Source organism: Schistocerca serialis, chromosome 2 (genome assembly GCF_023864345.2).
Source record: "Schistocerca serialis cubense isolate TAMUIC-IGC-003099 chromosome 2, iqSchSeri2.2, whole genome shotgun sequence".
Taxonomy (NCBI): domain Eukaryota; kingdom Metazoa; phylum Arthropoda; class Insecta; order Orthoptera; family Acrididae; genus Schistocerca; species Schistocerca serialis.
In genome coordinates this window covers 458,842,314-458,865,948 of record NC_064639.1, presented here as the reverse complement: position 1 = coordinate 458,865,948, position 23,635 = coordinate 458,842,314, and the positions used below count along the sequence as shown (strand labels likewise).

At 37.9% G+C, this 23,635-nt stretch overlaps 1 protein-coding gene across 1 annotated transcript in view; it reads right to left on the bottom strand.

Annotated features, from left to right (window-relative positions):
• The window catches only part of LOC126457359 (sodium/hydrogen exchanger 9B2-like), a 100,130-nt gene that overhangs the window by 42,285 nt on the left and 34,210 nt on the right, over positions 1 to 23,635 (bottom strand). The window contains exons 2-4 of the mRNA XM_050093592.1: positions 9,680 to 9,761; positions 5,056 to 5,391; positions 4,781 to 4,963 (exon numbers count right to left, since the gene is read on the bottom strand). Of these exons, the coding sequence (XP_049949549.1) occupies positions 4,781 to 4,963; positions 5,056 to 5,391; positions 9,680 to 9,761 (601 nt within the window). The remainder of the gene's footprint in view (positions 1 to 4,780; positions 4,964 to 5,055; positions 5,392 to 9,679; positions 9,762 to 23,635) is intronic.

Genomic DNA, 23,635 nt, shown 5'->3' with positions numbered 1-23,635 from the left:
AGAGCTATGATCGTGTTGAGGATCATTTAAGTGATACTTGTAAATGCCAGACAACTGTGAGGGACCTATTACAAACCATCAGTTTCCAATCATGCAAGGTAATGATAAATAATCTGATTAAGAATGTCAATCACACTGCAACAAGTAAACAAAGTGGTAGGCAGTTAAAATAACTGAGAACATCACAGAATATTTTGTAAAAAATATATGAAAATGCTTTATTTCCCGAATATTTGATTAAGTGTGTGTGTGTGTGTGTGTGTGTGTGTGTGTGAGTGTGTGTGTGTGTGTGTGTGTGTGTGTGTGTGTGTGTGTGTTTGTTTTGGTATATTCAAGATGATTGGGCAGAAGTAGCAAGTTCCTGATTGCCACATAACACTGTGCTGTAAGTCTTTTATTATTATTATTATTATTATTATTATTACAAATGAAACAGTATCGTCATTTGTGCCACTGAGGACACAGACTTCAGTTACTTCACAGCCTAAGCCGTTAATGAAACTGCTGTACTTTTTGCCTCAACAGTAAATAATAACTCACAGACAGCTAAATTATTTATGCCTAATTTAGTGCACATGAAAGGCAAGTTTGCAAGAGTCTGCATGGCTCAGCCCACAAACCACCAGCAGCCACAGCTCTGCTCAAAGCCGATGGAGCTACTTTACTGGTGTCTTCAATGTGTGCCCAGGCTAGTATTTCTAGTTGGCCATGGGTTTTGCAACTCTATACTGTTATAATTTTTTCCTTACAAAAGAGGCTCAAATTATCAGTGGAAATGGATAACAATCTTTCAGTAAACATATGGAAATTATATTTAAAAAAAGAAGTTATTTCAAATCTATAAATTTGCAAAACTATTTGAAAGGATTTTCAAATCATTCTAAAAACCTCGACAAGTACATTATACAAAAAAATCCAGTTTTATGCATTCCATCTTATCTGTAATTCAGCTGTGCACTTAACAATCATTAAAACCCAGCATTTGTAAAAGAACGCTTTCACAGAAATGTATATTAGGTACATAACATAAAATGATATGCACAAATTCATGCTGCCATTATATTTAGGAAGTTGCTGTGTAAATGTATCTTTACAATAGAAGAATAAAAAGAATAAGAACATTTGTATGCTGCATCAGCCACTTTCCAAACCATTGAAAACTTGGTTTCAGACAAAGTACAGTTTAAACAGAGTTTGAAGAACTTTTTGTTAGGCAACTCCATCCGCTCTATAGATGTATATCTTAACAGGAACTGTTAGGCCAGCTTAAGTAAACTTCTCTGTTACATTTCAGTTTTGACAGCACTTGGTCACAATAGTCAAAATTAGGTATTTTGTGTATGACAAATTTATTAAAAGTGCACAGCTATGATTCATTCTGACAGTGTATTGATTCTGTAAATATTAGCAATTCCAGTTTACTATAATGTATTTCCATATCTTGACAATCTCATGACAAATGACCATAGAAGTGAGTATTATGTTATACTTTCTGACATGTTCCACACCCACAATAATCATAAATCAACTGTTTGTTTGATAAATTTTATGTGCTTTTGTGTGAAATTAGGCCTAACTGACTAATCAGGAACCAATAATACAATATAATTGGATAGATCAAAAAATCTACTCAACAAGCAGCAGCAGGGCAAAACACACATATAGGTTAAGAAAATGTGTGAGATTTTGGAGCCAGTGACTCCTTCTTCTCACAGAAAAAGTCTTCTGTACTGTCCTGTAACTCTCCCTTCATCTAAGGTTCTGGGTGACTTTTCCATTAACTCTCCCCATTTTCTAAGCCTCACCTGTCCTTTTCCTTCATCCCTTTTTCTTCCCTTTCAATACTTCTGCCGTTAGGAGTCACTGGCTTGGAAAGCTAGGATAAATTGCACCTTTCCTTAACCATTTCACTGCTACAATTGTTGCATTCCGTGCTGAGGCTGCTTTTGTTATGGCCGTACTGCTGGTGCATGTGCTGAGAGACAGCATTCCAGCTAATATGAAATACATATCATCCGATTTTTCAGAAACTGTTGGTGAGAAAAACTGATTTTTGCACCTCTTCCAGTCTGATTCTTCACTTAATGAAGAACTGAATTCCTTTTCATTACCCATCATACTTACTGTGCTTCATCAAATTATTCTTATCATCCGATTTTTCAAAATCTACAAAGTGAAAAAATTTTGATTTTTGCACACCTACAGTCTGATATCTTTTCTCGATAAAGAACTAATTTCTTTGATATGTGTCGTACTTACTGCACTGCATCAAATTAAATAAAACATTGCACAAAATTTTAAAGAGTTACCAGAGGTAAAAACACATTGTGTAAGCTTTGCATATGGTTGATTTTAGCTCATACATTGCAGTGAATGAAACATTGACAAGCTATCAAAATTTTATTTGAAATTGAGAGTAGAAGGATATCTCATTTCATTCTCAAGATATTGGGTTTTATATCTTACCAATGGTTGGGTGTGATGTTCTCAGTTCTGTCCATGTGGACTTGTTGGCAGTTAAGAAACACCAATCATTTGTTTTTAAGAAAATTTTTATGTGCTCTTTCTGCTCTTTCTGAGCTGGTAGTCGACTTATATTGTTATTATACAGGGTGTATCAAAAATAATCATTCAATTTTAAAAAATCATAACTATTATGTTATTTGAGATATGTGCCTCAACAACGTACTGTTGGAAAGAGCAAACTCTCAAGTTTTACACGGCTCCCACTAGGTAGCAGCAGTGAGTGCCCACTTCAGTTCTAGTAAAAATGGTGTCGAGAAACAGAAAGTGTTTTGTGGTCTACGTTTTGTGCAGTGCAGATCAGTAATAACTGTTAAGCGTGACCTTCGTATCAGGTATGGTGTGGATCCTCCTACAGCACAGAGCATTTGACAATGGCATGAACAATTCCAAGAAACAGGTTTTTTATGTACAGGCAAATTGCCGGGCTATCCTCGAGTGCCTGACACAGACGTCAAACACATCTGCCACAGTTTCACAAGGAGTCCACAGAGATCAGTTCACTGTGCAGCTCAACAGCACAACATGCCCCTGATGTCTATCTGGCGTGTGTTGCGTTGACTTCTACATGTGAAACCATACAAAATTCAGCTGCTGCAAGCTCTTTGTGAAGGTGACAAACAACGATGTGTGGAGTGGAGGATAACAGTTTTCTTCGTGAACCGTCACAATGTGAAAATACTGGAGTATGGGACAACCACATGAATTTGTACAACATGAGAGGGACTTCCCAAAATTTAATGTGGGTTTTTGCAATTTCATGCAAAAAGGTGTATGGTCCATTTTACTTTGCTGAGAACACTTTTACAGGAAGTACATGTCTCGATATGCTTGAGAACTTTCTTTTCCCACTGTTGGAGATTGATTTGAACAACCTTATTTACCAGCTGGATGGGGCACCATCCCACTGGCATCTGGAAGTGTGAGAATTTTTAGATCTATAAAGGATTACTGAACAATGGATCAGTCACACTGGACAAAATGATTAAGCCCTACATTACTGGCCTACACGGTCACCAGACCTGACTGTATATGGTTATTTCTTGTGGGCGCTTATAAGAGACTCTGTTTATGTGCCTCTGTTACCAACAACAATGAATAAACTAAGACACTGCATAACAGCAGCTGTGGAAGCTGGTGCTCAAGATATGCTCGCTGCAGTGTGGGAATAATTTGAATACCACATTAACATAAGCTGTGCTTCTCAAGGGTGGGCATTTTGAACACGTATGAAAAGGTATGAAAAAAGAATCTTTTTGAGTTTCCCGTTCATCAAAAACAAAATTCACAGTACCTGTTTATTAGTTTCAGAACAACTGAATGATTCTTTTTGATACACCCTGTATTATATTAATATTATAATAATATGATTGGACAGATAAATTTCCTCACCAAATGGTGGCAGGAAAAAACACATATAAAAGTCAATGAAATGTGCAAGCTTTCATAGCCAGTGGCTCCTTCTTCTGGCAGAAAGCACCTTTCCTTCTCAACCCATCTGGTAAGTCACTCCTGACTGGGGTTCTGAGTGACTTTTCCGTAACTCTCCCCATTTCCTAAACATTTCCCAATCCTTTTCCTTCATCCCTCTTCCTTTCCCTTCAACCCTTCAGCCAGAAGAACGTGCCACTGGCTCCAAAAGCTTCACATTTCCTTACCTCTTACACAGTATGTGTTTAGCACTGATGCTGCTTGGCGAGTAGATTTTTTATCCACCCAGTTTATTATCTTTTCAGAACCTGATTATTTTCATTAATCGTCAATTCCTTGATCGCTTTGTTAGATGAAGATATCTTTTCCCTAACAGCTACTGTTTATATGAACTTCTGTTTGCATCTGATGAATATAACATCTTATATTTACTTTGTTGTAGTTTACTACATAAAATGTCAGACTTTATATCAAGTGTATAATACTGCATAAACAATGGAATGAGTAAAGGCAACCATCTACCATAAAACAATGTCATGAACTGCAAGGTGAAATGTGGTACCTCAACTTATGAAACTAATTTATTCTTCAAAGCACACAGACACACAAAGCAACATTACTGTGACATATTGGCAGCTCTAAGGAACAACTTCTTTTCTGTGTTGTATTAAAGAGGTTCTTTTTTGAGTAACCACCAACCTGTTACTGAGTGTCTCAACTATACAGCCCTCTTTACTTAGTCCATTGTTTGTAACCCACCCAATACTTTCTAGTTTCATAATATTAATACATAATACTTATAAATACATAAAATTTTATATCATACCCCAGTAGAAAACCCCAAAGCCATGGAAAGTCAAGCAGGTAGTGAGAAACCAGACCAACAGTGGATGCTTCAAACAGACATGGTATAAATGCTAGCCTTATAACAACTAAACTAAGACGTTTCAAGGCTTGAGCATCCAAACCAAGACCAGCTTTGATGAGAATGACAGTCATAGCAATTTTCCTGCAACAAAAATATTGTGAGAAAGTGTATCTAGTAGTACTTCCTTGTAAAGTAAGGCAATATAATATGACGAACAGCATTTGCAATCATACCTCAGTGAAGAAACAACTTCCATATATACCCCTGACAAATTGAAGAGATGAAGATTGCGAATTGCTATGCCTGTCAGTAGCATTCCTAGTAGAGGAGGCAACCGTATCAATGACACAAGTTGCCCCACAATGTAAGCTAATAAGAAAAGCATCAGTAAGGTGAAAATATTTCCTCCTGGTGCTATCTCATTTCTAATTAGAGTATATGTTGCCCCCCAAAACAGCAGTAAAAGAATTAAAGCTGTTAGTTTTTTAAGTGGCCATATTAGTTCAGGGCATAAGTTGACTGGATGTAATGACTCTGTCAGCCATTCCAAATATCTTCTACAACATCCCCTGCAACAAAGCAGAATAAATTAAATGATATGTGAATTAAATTTATGACTCAAATTCATTTTCCTAATTATACTGTAGAGCAATATTTTAGAAGTGTCAACTATTTATGAAGTTGCAGCACAGTATTAAGAATATACACAATTAAACTATTTATGTAAAATTATAGACAGTTAGGAGGGGACTTCTCATAAGAAAAAATGTACACTGAGAACATGACAAAATAAGTGGGTTGTGAGACACAGACAACAGTTAATTCACATTACAATGTAATTAAAAGGATTTGTTTCAGTTAAGTAAAAGGAAAAGAGATAGAAGTTACTAAAAAAACTTCAGAAATGGCCACAGGAATGGGGTACCTTGTGAGACTTGAGAGCTGGCATTGCAAACAAATATGACCAGGGAGCAAAGGAAAGCTGAACAGATAGTAGGTGAGAGAGAGTGAATGAAACAGGGCTGGCAGAAAAGTAGAGACAGTGAGGATAATGTGGAGAATAGGTGATAGAGCGGGTGGCAGGTTAATGAAAAAATAGGGACAGCGTGGGGTAGCAATGAGATGGGGAGAAGAGTCAGCATTGGGACTGAGGGTAAGGCAAGTGAACAGATGGAATGGAGGATCTCAGGAGGACATTATAAATTCTCTAAATGGCCAAATAATGACAGGGGTGGTCTTTGAAGTTTATGGAGATGAAATGCTGACATATTCATTGGTTCACAAATATCTGTGTGAAGGATCAGTAGAAATGTGAGACTGTTCAAAAGTAACTGTCAACAGTTACTGAAATAGTGATGGAAAGGATTAATGCACGAATTAGATAAGGCATATATTCTATGATGATGATGATGATGATGATGATGATGCTGTTGTCTACAGGAAAGTTACAATGCCACAAAACTGCAGCAAAATGTAGGAAGAGCTGCTGAAGATTGATGATTGGTGTAAGGACTGGAAATTGGGTATAAATAAATGTCACATATTGCAGATAAATAGGCAAAGATATCTATTATCATTTGATTACACTATTGGTGAAAAACTGGGAACAATATCGACCATAAAATTGACCTAAAGTGGAATGACCCCATAAAACTCATTGTAGGAAATGCAGATGCCATGCTGAGATCTGCCAAAAACCTCATGGAGCTTCTGTCATTATCTGCTAGATCATTTACATATATTGCACACAGTGACAGCCCCACAATACTCATAGTTCTGTCTGCTAAGAAGTATTACATTCCATCACAAATCTGATCCAATACACACTAAGTTCATATTTTGTTCAATAAACGACAGTGCAGAATTACATCAAATGGCTTCTGTAAGTCAAGATACATGGTATCATCCTGGGTGCCTTTATCTGCAGAAACGATTCTTAAATTGAGGCTCCGTGGAGATAACTCAAGTGTTTCACTAAATCTATGTACATTCAAGAAAGTGGGTCAACCCTATCAATGTCAACACATTTTTCATAAAGTGTAATATCAATAGCATGGGCAGTTGGGTGTGGGGGATGTACTTTATGCCACAACAAAAATATTTTTTTGTAATACAAATTTTGTTAATTTATTGTTTTTGACTTTCATTAAAAACATACTTCACAAGAAGACACTGATGTGTAAGTTGGGTCAAGAACTTGAAAATATTTAACATAAAATTCGTTGTGGAAAGTCACATCTTCTACTACTTCAGAGCACAGAGAGGGGGGAAGGGGGAGGGGGAACAACATTATGACTACCATAATTTCACCTAAGTTTCTTGATTAAGTTCAACTGCAAAAGTTTAAATCGATTATAGAACCTGATAGAGGAATTCATTAAAAGTACTTTTTTATTTTAAAATATAAAGTGCTAGACTAGAGAACAATGTTTACAAAAGGTGGGCTCAAAGGCCCCCCTCTTTCTTGTTGATATTCCTGGGGTTAAAAAAGAAACATTTTTATGACATTAAAAAAAAGCTAACTCATAATTACACCAACCAATTTGAGGGATAGCTATGAATGTTACACCAACACCTAACTAGGCTGTACTACCAGGGACCAGGCAGCTGTCGTGCAAATGGCAAACTCAACAATTAGAGAACAACTACATAAAGCTTTATTGTACCAGGCTATTCAAACTGCTACCACAGTCAATCTCACAGTGCATCTACATACATATCAACCTGTGTAAGTCTGTCATCTATCATCATTCTTTGTGACCTTAACATGTACACATAAAGAAGAGTGGCTGTGTGTAGAGAAGGGCACTGTCCATATAACATCTCAACACCCACCCCCTTATGTTCCCCGTTTAAGCAAATTACATAAAAGGCAATGTTTATTTGTATTAATAATTTGAGTTTTATACCTCTGCTGGTAATATTACCAAAGTAAGTAACCATTTAATTTTTACTCAGTCATAAAAAGTTAAAATCATTTTTTATATTTTGTTGCAGGATGAAGTGGTAGCTTGAAAAGGGTAGAAAGGGAATGAACAGGGAGCAGTGAAAGACTGAAAGGACAGTTGGTGATGGGACAGATCAATTCCCCCCCCCTCCCAATCCCTCCCCCCCCCCCCCCCCCACCCCTCACCCTCTCTCTCTCTCTCTCTCTCTCTCTCTCTCTCTCTCTCTCTCTCTCTCTCTATCTATCTCTCTGACAAACACACACACACACACACCCACACACATATTTTTACTAATGCAAACAATTTTGAGGCCAAAAATATTAGTAAAGGTGTGTTCTTATGTTGTTGTTGTTGTTGTTGTTGTGGTCTTCAGTCCAGAGACTGGTTTGATGCAGCTCTCCATGCTACTCTATCCTGAGCAAGCTTCTTCATCTCCCGGTACCTACTGCAACCTACATCCTTCTGAATGTGTTTAGTGTATTCATCTCTTGGTCTCCCTCTACAATTTTTACCCTCCACACTGCCCTCCAATACTAAATTGGTGATCCCTTGATGCCTCAGAATATGCCCTACCAACCGATCCCTTCTTCTAGTCAAGTTATGCCACAAATTTCTCTTCTCTCCAATTCTATTCAATACCTCCTCATTAGTTATGTGATCTATCCATCTAATTCTCAGCATTCTTCTGTAGCACCGCATTTTGAAAGCTTCTATTCTCTTCTTGTCTAAACTATTTATCGTCCACGTTTCACTTCCATACATGGCTACACTCCATACAAATACTTTCAGAAACGTCTTCCTGACACTTCAATCTATACTCAATGTTAACAAATTTTTCTTCTTCAGAAATGCTTTTCTTGCCATTGCCAGTCTAAATTTTATACCCTCTCTACTTTGACCATCATCAGTTATTTTCAACCCCAAATAGCAAAACTCATTTACTACTTTAAGTGTCTCATTTTCTAATCTAATTCCCACAGCATCACCCAATTTAATTCGACTACATTTGATTATCCTCGTTTTGCTTTTGTTGATGTTCATCTTATATCCTCCTTTCAAGACACTGTCCATTCTGTTCAACTGCTCTTCCAGGTCCTTTGCTGTCTCTGACAGAATTACAATGTCATCGGCGAACCTCAAAGTTTTTATTTCTTCTCCATGGATTTTAATTCCTACTCTGAATTTTCCTTTTGTTTCATTTACTGCTTGCTCAATATACAGATTTAATAACATCGGGGATAGGCTACAACCCTGTCTCACTCCTTTCCCAACCACTGCTTCCCTTTCATGCCCCTCGACTCTTATAACTGCTATCTGGTTTCTGTACAAATTGTACATAGCCTTTCTCTCCCTGTATATGACCCCTGACACCTTCAGCATTTGAAAGAGAGAAAGCTTTTGACAATGTTGACTGGAATACTCTAAGTCTACAAATGCTAGAAACGTAGGTTTGCCTTTCCTTAATCTATTTTCTAAGATAAGTCGTAGGGTCAGTATTGCCTCACGTGTTCCAACATTTCTACGGATTCCAAACTGATCTTCCCTGAGGTCGGCATCTACCAGTTTTTCCATTCATCTGTAAAGAATTCGTGTTAGTATTTTGCAGCCTTGGCTTATTAAACTGATAGTTCGGTAATTCACACATCCGTCAACACCTGCTTTCTTTGGGATTGGAAAATTCAAAGCAAAACTTGTGTGCTACAACAAGCTACAATGTGGTGCACTTTTCAGTTAAAACCATTAAGAAGATTTCAAACACTGGAGATCAAACTTGAGTAAACACTAAAGTAAACTATAATTATCAGTTACATAAGTACATGAAAACATAAATCCACTTGCTGTTATTATTATCACCACCACCACCACCATTAACAAAAGAGTTTGAACATATAACACATTCTGACATTACCTTGTTTGTTTATCGGAAGTAACAGCTCCTCTTTCTCTGTCAGTTTTATCACTAGGGCCTTCAGCATAAGGCTCATTAATTCCTGCAACAATAAAATTTCACTGATGAATATTTTTGCATTTATTTTCAATTTGCATAAGAAGCTTGTTGTTAGGAATTACAAGCAGTAAATTCAGCTGAGCCCTCACAGAACAATTAGGTTTCATTTGATGTATTCAATCTATGTTATACAAATTTCATGTAAGCTGACAGAAGTTCTTAAAAATCAACATATACTTACAAAACAATGTAAATGGAAAACTTGTCTCACAAATGTTTCTATTAAACCTGTAACAATGATGTGCTCTTTCACTCTGCAGTTAGATTTTTGCATGTCTGTTTCTCTCATGCACATCTTTCAAACTATGCTGATAACTAAATTTTGGTAGATATCTAACACAGAATTTCTGCCTAGTACTTAGGCTCATGAGGCAAAATATTAGTACTGCTGATAGATGCATATCAATGTTTGTGACATTATCGCAGCTTTTGGAACTATTAGTTTCTTCCTGAGGGAGGGCAGAAGGATAACTTGGAAAATGTTAGAAAAGTAGAGCAGGTCATTCAGTCTCAGAATGAGAGGGAGCCACCTAACAGTTAAGCTCAGAATATGTTCTAAGATTCTACAAGAGATGGATGTCAATGATTTTGGATGGTAGTTTTATCAGTCACTCCTGCTAGCCTACTTGCAGACGGACAAATACTGGGCAGCTTTTTCGTTTGAGGATCTATGGTACATTATAGTGAAAAGAAACAGCAGTATTTTTTCCAGTGAACTCAAAAAATGTTGTTTGTTGCAAAGTGCTGCACTCTTTTTTGAACAATAACTAAGAATGTGTGCATAACATGGAGATTATGGACATTTTTGAGTTCACTAGAAAAAATACTGCTGTTTCTTTTAAATAAGTCCTTGCTGTAAAATACAAATTGTGATTTATTGAAATTAAGAGCCTTTCTGTTAGCCATGAACCGAGGATGGGAGAATAGATTCTCTCAAGAAAATTATTTTCTATACTATCCTGTTCCTGTTGTAAATATGTAACAATCTTATATCACCTGCATGTAAAAAGATCTTAAAGTTATCTGATAATGTTGAAGTGCGTGTGTGTGTGTGTGTGTGTGTGTGTGTGTGTGTGTGTGTGTGTGTGTGTGTGTCGACAAAGGCCTTTTTGGCCAAAAATTCATTTTGGAACGGTATGTTTGTTGTGCCTATGTGTGAATCAGCATCTCCGCTATATGGTGAGTAGCAACTATCCTTTTCATAATATTGTTATTTGACAGGAGTTTCATTTCTCAAATTTCACATCATCTTGTTGCTCACTCATCATAATTTTCTTGTTTTTATTATTCCACTTGGTTTTTATAGCCATTATGAGGCAGCAAGGCATAAGTTTCCTTCCCCTCCCCCCCCCTTCCCCCCACTTCCAATCACCCATCTTTGGGGTATGTCAGATCAATCACTTCTTAGATGCTTGTGCTCTCCTTTTCTCCCAATAGTTCTTCATTCTATTCTTTCTTTCCTCCTCTGATATCTGAATCGCTTTTTCCTGGTGTTGATCTTAACTTGGAGTCTCTTAGTTTTGTCTTTGGTCACAGTATTTGCTGTACCATTCTTTACCATGACTTTGGTAATCTGGAGTTTCTATAGAAAACTTCTTTGTTACTTTGGAATTTGGGACCCATGACCTTCGTCAAAATTTTCCTCTCCTTGATTTCCAATTTCTCCATTTGGCCTTTCCTCCCCATGACTAGTGTCTCTGATGCATAGTGTGCTTCCAGCTTAATTACTATGTTACAATACCTTATTTTGGTGTTCCAAGAGAGGGCTTTCTTATTGTATGTGTTTTTGGTTTTCTGGAAAGCTAGTTCCATTTTGCTCCTTCCTGCTTCCAGTGCTTTCCCTTCAAGGTTGTTCCATTCAATCCATTCCCCTAGGTAATTGAAACTCCTAACCACCTCTATTTTTTGGCTCCTACTTTAATTCTGTTAGGAGTATCTAGTATATTCGTCATAATCTTCATTTTTTTCATAAGAAATCTTAAGTCCTATCTTCCCTGCTTGCTCTTGTAACTCGACAATTTGTTTTTTAGCCTCCTCCCACATTTCTGAAAAACATTGCCATGTCGTCAGCAAATGCCAAACACATAACTGTGATTCCTTTGTTTTTTTGTTCCAAGTCTTATTCCCCCTCTCGTTCTTGCATTCCATTCCCTCACAACCTTTTTGAGTGCACAGTTAAACAGCAGGGGTGAGAGACCACCCCTTGTCGGACCCTTGTACTGATCTCAAAAGGTTCCAGTAGTTCACCCATGAATCTAAATTTAGAGGACGTATTCACGAGTGTCTCCTTTATGATGTTTAGAATCCAAGCAAAACTACTCCAAAATATTGAACAACGACTCTCTGTCTATGGAATAGTAAGCTTTTTGGAAGTCTACAAAAGTCACTATATACAGTTTTGCCCTCTGCTTCTGATATGCTAAAATGTTTCTGAGGTTTAAGATCTGTTCAGGGCAGGATCTTCCTTTCCTAAACCCTGCTTGATACTCCCTAACCTGGCAACTAAACTGGGATTCTCCTCTTTTTAGTAAATCTCTGGACAGTATCTTCCACAGGGAAATCCCTCTATAGTTATTGGGACCAGATTTAGGACCTTTTTGTGAAGAGGTTGTATCAGGGCCATTTTCCATTCCTCTGGAATGATTCCTTTCTTCCATATCTCCTCAAAAAGTTTCTGGAGTAAGACAATTGCATTTTTGCTAGCATACTTCCCTAATTCGGCTGTTTCCGGTTTTCCACTGATGCCTTGAAATTTTCCATATGATTTAGTATTGTCTGGATCTCACTTACAGATGGGGGTTTAGAGTCTAGTTTGGGGGTTTAATAAGTTTCCTTACTAAAACTTCTTTTTTTTAAAAAAAAAAAAAAAGCCTTTGAAATGTCATGGATATCTCAACACTTCTTCATTCAATTCACAACCTATATTCAGAACAGCTTCTCCACCATCATTTTCTTTCCATGAAATAGGCTGTTGAACAACCATTAACATTAGTTCCTTAATCTTTTTTTCAATAACAATATGGAATGATGAGATATTAAACTTATCACATAATAGTGCTTCCTGATAATGAAAATGTTTTTCTGAATGTCTAATGAGCATATATTTTGGGTTATAGAATGATTAATATTCTAGGCCTTAGATACCATAACAATTTAGTAATTACAAATATCTTTCATCAGCTTCTTACTGTGTCCCTTATTTTCCAGCAACTCTATAGGTTCATCATAGACAATTCATCTTTCACTCTTCATTTCCCCAGGAAAATCTTCTATAAATACAACTGACTTATTTATGTTGTCATAACTTGTTTTGTGTCTAAAGTCACACGATCAAACACTTATCATCAAACAGCTTAAACAGTTGTAAAAAGGCCACAAAATTTGGAAATGAAGGCCAAAATTACATACACTCATTGAAACCAAGCCATAAGTTGACATGACACTGACCATTACATGCTGGAGTCAGGCCACATGTAAAATTAAAAGCTTCCATCACTGGTCAAATGCTGTTGTCAACTGATCAGGGAACAGACAGAATAAGATGCTGTAATTCTGACTGTTATGAAAGTAAGTGATGGTGAGCAAAACACAAAACTGGGGGAGTGGATAAGGGTGGACTAAGGAAGTTATTTGATGGATTCTAATCAATAAGGAAAGCCCAAGATTATGAACTAATAAAAGGTGGGTAAATGACAATACAAAATGTGTAGGAGCAACATAGATACATACAGCTGAAGACCATAATGCATGAGAAAACCTAGAGCAGGTCTTTGTCCATCTGTGGATAACAAGTTTGGCATTTAAGTTGGTATATGCACCCTTCCTGGAATTTCTCTCTCTTGGATGTTAGGTCATAAGGTGTTCCATTTATGTTGACCACTCAAATAACTTTTTGTCAGAAGCAAACTAAAAAGTGTATCAAACAAATGTGGTTTAACTACCAGTGGGACATTGACCAGCACAATTGCCTTTCTCGTAACTTTGTTCATTATGAAGATATGAACAGTAGTAAGTCTCCACATTCCAGATGGACATTTTCTCGTCTTCTTATGACATTTGAGGAAATGGGAAGTTTCGAACCAAGGCAACACAATCATTGTAGAATTTGCATACATAAAGCTGCCAAAGTTACTGCTCCAGCTTCATTTGCAATTATTGCACAAATGACCAGTATGCATCTTCCTTGTGTTCCCATTTGTTTACTAGAAAACAATATATCCTACTGAAAATTTTTGTAGCCCCAAATTGAAAGGGCATCAATTTTGCACAGAAATACCTTCTTAGAAGTTAAAAATCATTTCAGCCATTTAGCCAGAATCGGTCATTAAGGATCAGCGATGTTTACCAACTTGATGGAAAAGTGAGTTATGTTCATGTTCCAATGGTTGCTACTCAAAAATGGCTACTCCAAGTGAAAAGTGTGAAGCATGGAAATTGTAGAGCATCAAATTTTGTGTAAAATAATATACTAAATTTTAAAATTCACTCACTCATTTACAAAGATACAAATAAAAACGTGGAAGTATTAATTGTGCTAAAATCCTGCTAAGACTTTTTGTGAAGTCATATTAAATTTGAACTCCAAATCATCCACATTCATCCAAATGTTCAAATTTAATTGCAATTACAGTAGGTAGCTCTATGTATTAACACCAATTACCATTCCAGCCCACAATGATGACAAATAGGTTTAAAAAAATCAAATGAAAGTTTTATTAACAGAAAAATACTTCAGCTACAATAAAAAACTGATGAGAGATACTTTCTTACATTCTTTAAGCAGTTCTGTATTTACATTAATTTGCAGTTTACTTTTTTATATTTTCTGCATTTCAGGGAAGATGGCTCCAAGGAGAAAATGTCATCCTCCAACTTGCCTCCTTCTGGCACGGGATCTAAACTGCTTTCCTCCTCGATGACGTCAATCTCATCATTGATTTGTGTTGAATCAAGGAAGATGTCCTCTTGTGTTAGATAATTGAGGCATGAGAGCTCCTTACAATTGTTGCATATAGCCAAGCACTTTTTAGACACTTGCCTGATACTGAACCAAGCTGCTTGGCACCCTTTCTTGCACATACGGGATATTGTGTTCAGCAGTTCCAGCGCAGTAGTGGGTGGATCATTGCAAGGGGGCTCAGACTGCTTTTTGGGGTCTTCCATCCCCATTTCAATGAATCCCACTAATTGTTGCTCCAAATCTGAATCTGCAGGTATATCCTGAGAGAGTGCTGATGAGCAATGGCTTTGGAGGGAGGCAAACAAGCCAAACTGAATGTAGCTTCCTGGCAGATGCCACACCAAGACTTGAACTCAAGACCTTTGACTTTTGCGGGCAATTACCCTACCAACTGAGCTACCCAGGTGTGACTCTGACTCATCCTTGCAGCTTTACTTCTGCCGGTACCTCAACCTTCCAAACATCACTGAAGTTCTCCCATGAAACTTGTAGAACTAGCACTCCTGAAAGAAAGGATATTTTAGAGACGTGGTTTAGCCATAGCTACAGCCACAATAACCTTTCTTCCAGGAGAGCTAACCCACAAGTCTCGCAGAAGAACTTCTTTGAAGTTTGGAAGGCAGGGGACGAGGTACAGGTGGAAGTAAGGCTATGAGGATGGGTCATGAGTTGTACTTGGGTGGCTCAGTTGGTAAAGCACTTGCCCATGAAAGGTAAAGGACTCAATTTCGAGTCTCGCTCTGGCACTAGGTTTTAATCCACCAGGAAGTCTCATATCAGTACGCATACCTCTTCATAATGAAACATTCTTTCTTGGAAAATCCCCCAGGGGCTGTGGTTAAACTATGTCTCTACAATATCCTTTCTTCCAGGAGTGCCAGGACTGCAAGTTTTGCTGGAGAACTTCTGCGAAGTTTGGGAGGCAGGGGATGAGGTACAGGTTAAAGTAACGCTGTGAGCATAGTTAATGTGTTGTGCTTGGGTAGCTCAGTTGGTACAGCACTTGCCCACAAAAGACAGAGGTCTCAAGTTCGAGCCTCAGGCCAGCACACAGTTTTAATCTGCCAGAAAGTTTCATATCTGCACACACTGTACTGCAGAGTGAAAATTTCATTGGAGAAACCAAATTATAGTTATTAATTTTTGATATATCTCTCTGGAAGAGTTGCAGACAAATTTCCTCAAAAGGTCTGGAGCTGCCAGCCTTGTACATGTGCACAATGAACTTCACTCTTATGTCAGTGACCTTATCAGGAGTGGCACTGGGAACCATGAAGTCTGAGATGAAGTGTTGGATGTTTGCATTCTTTTGAAATGTGTTTATAAATTTGATTTTGCTCTGTTGAAAAAATGCAGAGGTGGAGACACAGTCACTGAAGGCATGATGAAATGACACATTATTTTTGGCTTCTCCAGAGAGTTTAGAATTGTTGGGGGTGTAAATGTATGTGTCTTGGTTCCATTTTTCCAGGTTTAATAAGGAAGATATTGGTGACAGGTTCTTCCTGCTCACTGCTATTAGCTATGTGATCATTCAGCAGCACCAAAAAAATTAATATCTTCCCCAACAATGAAGACACTGTCTCACTGTCTTGATTTTCTATGGATGTGCCAACAGTCAAGGTGTCTGCCACCTCAATGGCCTGCTTGACTCGATACCCTTTACCACATAAATCTACTGTCAACATTGAGATAAGACATTCCTTATTGAATTTGTTTGCTAAGAAATTTTCTTTTGGCATACTTTGTGACATTGTCCCATCAAATAAAACAGAAGTGGATGACACAATGCAGTCTCTTTAGGCACATTCAGCAGAGTTTATCCTCTTCTCAACTCACTCCTCAGGGCGTCCATCAAACACTATGGTGCAACTGGACCCAAAGTGGTTTTTGGCATAGTTTGTACTTTTCAAAGATGGAGGAAAACATTTCATTAGTATTCCACAATACTTGGTGCAAGACAAACCTACCATCAAGAATTAAGACTGTGTTGCTTCTGATTTTAACACTGACTGAATTAGACAGTTTAAAGACGTTTGATGTTCTTGTCTTTCACATTGGTCTCTCATCACCAAAAAGAGTTCGTTGATATTGAGCTAACTCCGAGGTGAAGTGTAGGGATATGGGGTGCCATAACAGTATGATGTTGAAGCTGTAAGTTTTGCGTGAAAGAATAATTACCAGTTCCCTTTTGTTATTTTTTTCCTTTTGCACTGTGAATCTTATGTTATTCTGTGACTTGTTTATTTCTATATGAAATTTATCTGTTCTTTCTTTTGGTTCATCTGGTAGACAGACAGTGCAATGTATATGTGCAAGTGTACAGATTTGTATTTTTCTTCTGGATACAAATAAATAAAGCAGTCATCAATCTGAAGACTGTTTTGAATACCACAATGATTTAATAGGCATGGTCCTGTTGGAGGTGACATGTGGTTGCCTTTCTGAACTGACTTAGCCAACCAGTTATAGAGGGGCCTACAGTTTAACTTAGATTCCAAACAAAGGTGTGACTTGGCATTTTTCACATCAACAAACATTGCCATACATGAAAGATGTGATAAGTGGCAGATAAAAATCCTAGACTGACCAATCAAATCCGAGACCATTGGTTTTTTAATGTGGCATTTCACCACTGAGCCACCAATAACTACTGTACAATAAGTTTGGAGTTCACTGAGTGCAGTGCGAGTCAAAAACTTGTGTCAAAAGTAATGGTGCTGTAAACCAATTTCATCAAAACATGAGGCTCCTACCAAGGACTGTGTAGTGGGTTCACCTGAAAAGGACCTGGAAATAATCAGATAAGATGTGACCACACTAAATTAACTGACAGGCTGAAAACAAAAATGAAAAGTAACAGAGCAGTAGAAAAAGACTGTGTGTTTGTTAGCCCAGAAATTAATTCAAGAAGGAAGGATCTTAGATAAACTCTTTACAATGAATAGATTAGAACTGTTGACAAGAAGATAGAAATGAAACAAACTTGAATAGACCGGTAGAGTATAAGCATTGGCTGTAAATAATTTTTGGCAAGCAAAATGAAAGTAAACAGGTGGGTGAGAAGCAGACAAACAGCATGATTGATGAATTATGCATTGTGTTGGGCAGTCATGGAAAGGGTTTCATGCATAAACAGCCATGCAAATATGAAATAATGATGAAATCTTGCATAAAACAGAAAATAACTGAAAATGAAAAGTAAATTTAAAATAACGTTTATTGTAGTAATAATGCATGAGAAATTTCTAAAGTGTGGACTGCACAGAAAAAAATTATGGGAGAGGAAAACATCTAAAGCAATATTACAGATGTGAAGGTTAACAGTAACATTGCCTGCAGAGACACTACCTGTTGTGATGAACCAATATATGACATGGGAACCAAACACTGAAAAAATGTACTTGAAAACAAGCTTATGGATATCTAATGATGAAAATAGCCAGCACTACAAATAAAGATGTTTTACAGAAATTGTACTACTGTAGGTTGATCTTTTTACACATATCTTAGTGTATTCTGGTATGAAATTGTACTACAAACTTTCATGCAAACAGACTCCTAATTCTACAAATGCCATCGGATACATTGCTGAAATCTCCTCAAGACAATTCTACAGGAACACATTTAAAGAATTTATTATATTATACATACATTACACAATTTTATTTGTGAAGAAAACTGCAGTGAGCAATTAAATTGTGATGTGCATGAGTACAATACAAGGAAAAGGAATGACCATTGCACAGAAAGCAAAGCTATACAACTAATGGATAAAGATCCTGTAAATGCCACTGAATTATTTTCAGTAAGCTATCTCAGCCCTTTAAAGCAGAGATTAAAAAGATAATTTGAGAAAGAAATTAAAGTGTTTTCTAAATTTCTGCCTGTCCAACAAATAGCACAAAGGAATATTGGGAAACCAGTAGGATGGCTACATCTTACCAAATGGTAAGCTGGGACACAAGTACAGAAAAATACATGAAGTACTGTTTTAAACGCAAAAAAGTTCCTGCTGCTGAAGTATTTTTATGATATTGTACAGGGTGAGGAAATAAAAACCGACTAAGAAAATATTTACAAGAATGACGTGGAACTGACCCTTGTTAATGAACAGATCTGCCCGTTACAGAAAATGCTGGAAACTGTGATTTCAATGCACCAATCTGTTACTGTGTGTCATGTGCACATGTATAACTCCTGTGTGCTCAGTACCTAGTACGCTACTGTGTGATTACATCTGACAATGAGTGAGAGAAACAGATGTGTTAAGCGACCAGCAGAGTGCAACTCAAAATAGTGTTTGCAAGAAAACAATGCAAGTTCATTGTGAGCATTATGCAAAGTACAACTCATGGAAGATGTGTGCACATCTGTTTGCACAAGAGTTTTAAGGCTAGAAGTGTTTTTGTGAAACCTCCAGCAAAGTTTGCAACGCACAGCACTGCAACAATGTCATGGTGGCTATGGCCAGCCGCATGTCAACCTTATAAATATTTTCTGTGACAGTTTTACTTTGCCCAATCTGTATATTTAAATCTTTTTTCTGTCTTGATATAAATAAATGCTTGTGGTATATGCAGGGTGTCTTATTTATTATAACCACCCCAAAGAACTTTTTGTCCAGAAGCATAATAAAAAATGTATCAAGCAAATGATGTTTAGCTACCAGGGGTACATTAACTATAATGAGTGCCTTTCTTGTAACTTCATTCATTACAAAGATATAAATAGCATTCTTTTTTTAAACAGCAAATAATAGTTTTTATTTAGTCATCTACTTCCTCTCCTGAAGATCTGTCCAAATATGTTTCCCAGTGTACCATTCACATAAACCTGATTTTATTAAGAAGCGTACTTTGACACTCCTGTACAGCGCATGTACCCGGACTAACATAACTTGTCCACTTACTGAAGCTTACAATAAATAAATGGAAAGCAGGGGTAATGCACACCATGCATTCAGTCAACTGTCTTCAGTTGAAAATTTGTGTGAGTACAATGCACACCAAAGAAGAGAAAGTAGAAATTCTACTCATCCATGGAGAACATAAGTTAGCAGAGCAGCAATTGCAATGATGTTTCCATATTTACAGTATGGATACTTGTAGTACTTTTAAACGATATCATCCCTCTTATGCCAAAACCACGGATGTGCAAAAACTGCAGTTTTCAATTTTCTTCTTCCATGTTATGACAAAATGTCAAATGAGTTGCCTTGGTGCAGAGCTGTTCTGCAGTGATCTGGCACACCCCTGCCAAAGCTGTGCTTCAAGGGCAGAGAGAAAAAAGTGCCACAGCAAGTGCCAAGGGAAAAAAACCTCTGCAACAGTCTGGTCGGGTAGTAAGAACAGTAGCAGTTTCTTGCTATCTGCGACAGATAATGCAAGGGCAAGATGGTTGTTAGTTTTGGGTATCGTGCAGTGCTCGGTACCATTGTCATAGCTTAGGTCGTCATGAAGAGAGTCAGTCCTTTCAAGGAAGGGTACTGCTGGGCTACGCATCTGCAAAATCTCCAGGGCCAGCTGCAGTGTCTGTACCTGCAACAGCAGGCTCCTGCTAGAATAACAGCAAAATACATAAGGAAGGCCTACTTCCACAGGTCTCTCTCTAAATGCTTCAGTCATGCTGCCGATGACTGATAGCAGAACACACATTTATTTGTACGAGGATTCCGCTTAGATGAAAGGGACCAGTTCAAGACCATCATTTGGTGCCCTCTCCCTTCCTCCTTTTCCCTTTGTTCACTCTCATCCATATCAGTTTTCACTACTAATTGTGAAATACACTGCACACAAATCTTACACAAGTGCCCCTTTCATTTTGGCACCCCCTAGAGGCCTTTACTAGTTGTGGTATGCCCTGTATACAAATTTCACAGTTGTTGCACCCCTGGTGCCCCTCTCAGCTTGCCACCCTAAGTGGCCGTTAATAACTGTAATATGTCGTGTATACAAATATTACAGTTGTCGCGTCCATGGTCATGGTGCCCCTCTCAGCTCGGCACCCCAAGTTGTAGCTTGTGTTGCCTGTGCCTTAAACCGATCCTGTAGATCCGTGGTCATCAATCTTTTCTGCATAAGAACCAATACTGACATTGTAGGGTGACATCTCGGGCCGCATACAAAAGACGGGTAAGGAGCAGGAGGGAAGGGGGGAGGGGGGAGGGGGAGGAAGAGGCTGCTGGAATAGAAATTGAATTTTCACAAACATATGGTTATTGATATAAGCTTTCAACTGACACATTTTGAATCTACATTTTATAACGTGTAACCCCAAATATTTTTAAGTGAAAGAGAAAATAATACAAGAAGAAAATAATGTACTAGAACCATATGCAACTTTCTGAAGGCTTACATAGTGACCAATTTTCCATACTGAAGTGGTAACTGTGGCTAATGCCATCACAACAGGATTCAATGTTCATTTTTCTGATTCCCAGACACATTTTCTAACTCCGTCTTCAGGCCACGAGTGGCCTACTGAGACCATCCGGCTGCCGTGTCATCCTCAGTGGAGGATGCGGATAGGAGGGGCATGGGGTCAGCACACCACTCTCCTGGCCATTATGATGGTATTCTTGACCGAAGTCGCTACTATTCGGTCAAGTAGCTCCTCAACTGGCACGAGACTGAGTGCACCCCGAAAAACGGCAACAGCGCATGACGGCTTGGATGGTCACCCATACAAGTGCCGACCACGCCCGACAGCACTTAACTTGGGTGATCTCATAGGAACTGGTGTAGCCACTGCGGCAAGGCCGTCGCCCCCAGACACATTTTCTAGGTGTCTTATTGCCTTGCTATCTGAAAGAACACCCGGCAGCTACAGCAGAGCATTTTCAATTAAAGATTTTTGTGTTAGGCCAAATATAACAGGACAGAGATGGTTTTAAATAATATAAGTTAGTTAATTTAAAATTTTCACAAGCCATGGAATGGGGATGATAGCTTTGGGCACAGAAGGGTTTAGAAGTCAATTTTATTTGTTGTATTATGTGTGTTTTTTGGAAATTACTAACTCTTATTGGAGTGATACCTTGGCCACTTTGCCGGACAAGTAGTGCGGCCAATTTTCCCGATCGGACTCCATGTCAGTATTAGTGATCCACATAATAAACTATCAAACTGAAATAAATAACAAGAACTATAGTTGTATGCAAAAGACGCTGTTTAAACACTGATATTGTAAAATATTATTACTCTTCAGGTAAGTGAGGTAACAAGAATTATATAAATGACTTAACTTACATTAAATAACTCAAAAACAAAACAAAAAAGTGTTTACTATAACGTAACGGAACAAGCTTCCTCTGTCAATCTCACTGACAACTATGGCGATTCACATCGGAACTAGTGTGACCACTTCTCGGTAGGAAGCAGCGCCGTTCAGGGCAAAAAATACGCAATGGTCACTTCTCGTCCTGGCCACTTTACCACACCTTGCCCTGCCGATCTTCCTATACTAATTATTATTGCAATATGAGACACGATCACAAATCTCTGCTAAATGTCTTGAACGTCATTTTCCTTTTACTCATTCCATCGTATTACAACAGCCTTCATTTTATTGCACTTTACGTGCTACGAACACGTACCACATTTGAAGAGACCGTTTCTATAATGTGCATTCAAGATCCCTGTTACTCCCGTTTGACATTGTACCACAGCAGCTGATCGGTGCTAGTTGCGCACTCTCGTGACTCGTCAATGTTGCAAGACAAACAATAAAATATTCACCCTCTCACTTCCATTAACTCTGCAGTGCCCGCGCTCATACCACTCCGCCTCTTACATAAGAGACAAAGTTTACTTGGCCCGCAGCCGAATTCACCAACCTCAATTAAAATTAAGCAGATCTTAAAATATTACTGTCTCAGTAGGTATTTTTGAGTGTTATTGAGCAAGGAAAATACACTCTTAATATTTTAAATTCGGCTGTTAATTGCTTATTATTGTAAAATACGGCTGAGAACATTGAGCTGCACTAATGCGGTACTGATTGGGGCCGTATGCGGCCCGTGGTTTGACGACCAGTGCTGTAGACGAACCGATTATATCAACAACTCCCCTAATATTATTAACCGTACATTAAATGCGTGGGTGAGATGTGTCTCTCAGTGATGTTTGTTGCAAGCTTGCTGTGTGTTGATTTTCGGAGTCGCACCTTTCAGTAGCTGAACATTTATTGTTGATGTTCGTAGTGTTTGTTACGGCGCCAATAGCATACTTTTGTTTCTATCAGCAGTAGCGTGTTTGGATATAGTTTCAATTGTATGTCAAAACGGTGGAAGACTGGGCTGGGACGACAAAAGATACGACTTTTTATAAGATTATTTAAAAATATTCTCGTTGATTTCTTTGAATATCATGTATGACAAAATTGACTTCTGAACAAATTGTTAGTAGCGCGTACTTTTTGCAGAATTTGAAACGAACTAGCACACATTTTTGTAATGTCTGCTTGTCTCGGAAAAGAAATAAACGCGAAGTACAGAGAAAACAATAACAGCTATCCAAACAATAAAACCATGTTTTTACTGCTGCACATAACTTCTTTAAAGTATTCCAAATTCGTTAACACATCTTGTCAATCTTCAGTTTTTGCAGAGTTGCACTCGATCACAAGTTGCATTTTTCTGGTTTTCCGTTTTCAAAGATCTACGGTTGTCGCCAAGTATAGTTTTCTGCCAGGAAAAGCTCCTCTCCACATCACAGGACGCCACAGGAGCACATTTTAAGGCAACGAGAAACCTGCAGGTCAATTTTAGTTAACTGTATTCAAATGTTGCTTTCCCAGAAAGACTGTCACCGATTTTGCGCATTGTAGAATATCCAGGATTCGCTGGAGAAAATGTTGCAACTTGTTGTTAATGTTGTCTATCACATGACTGCGAG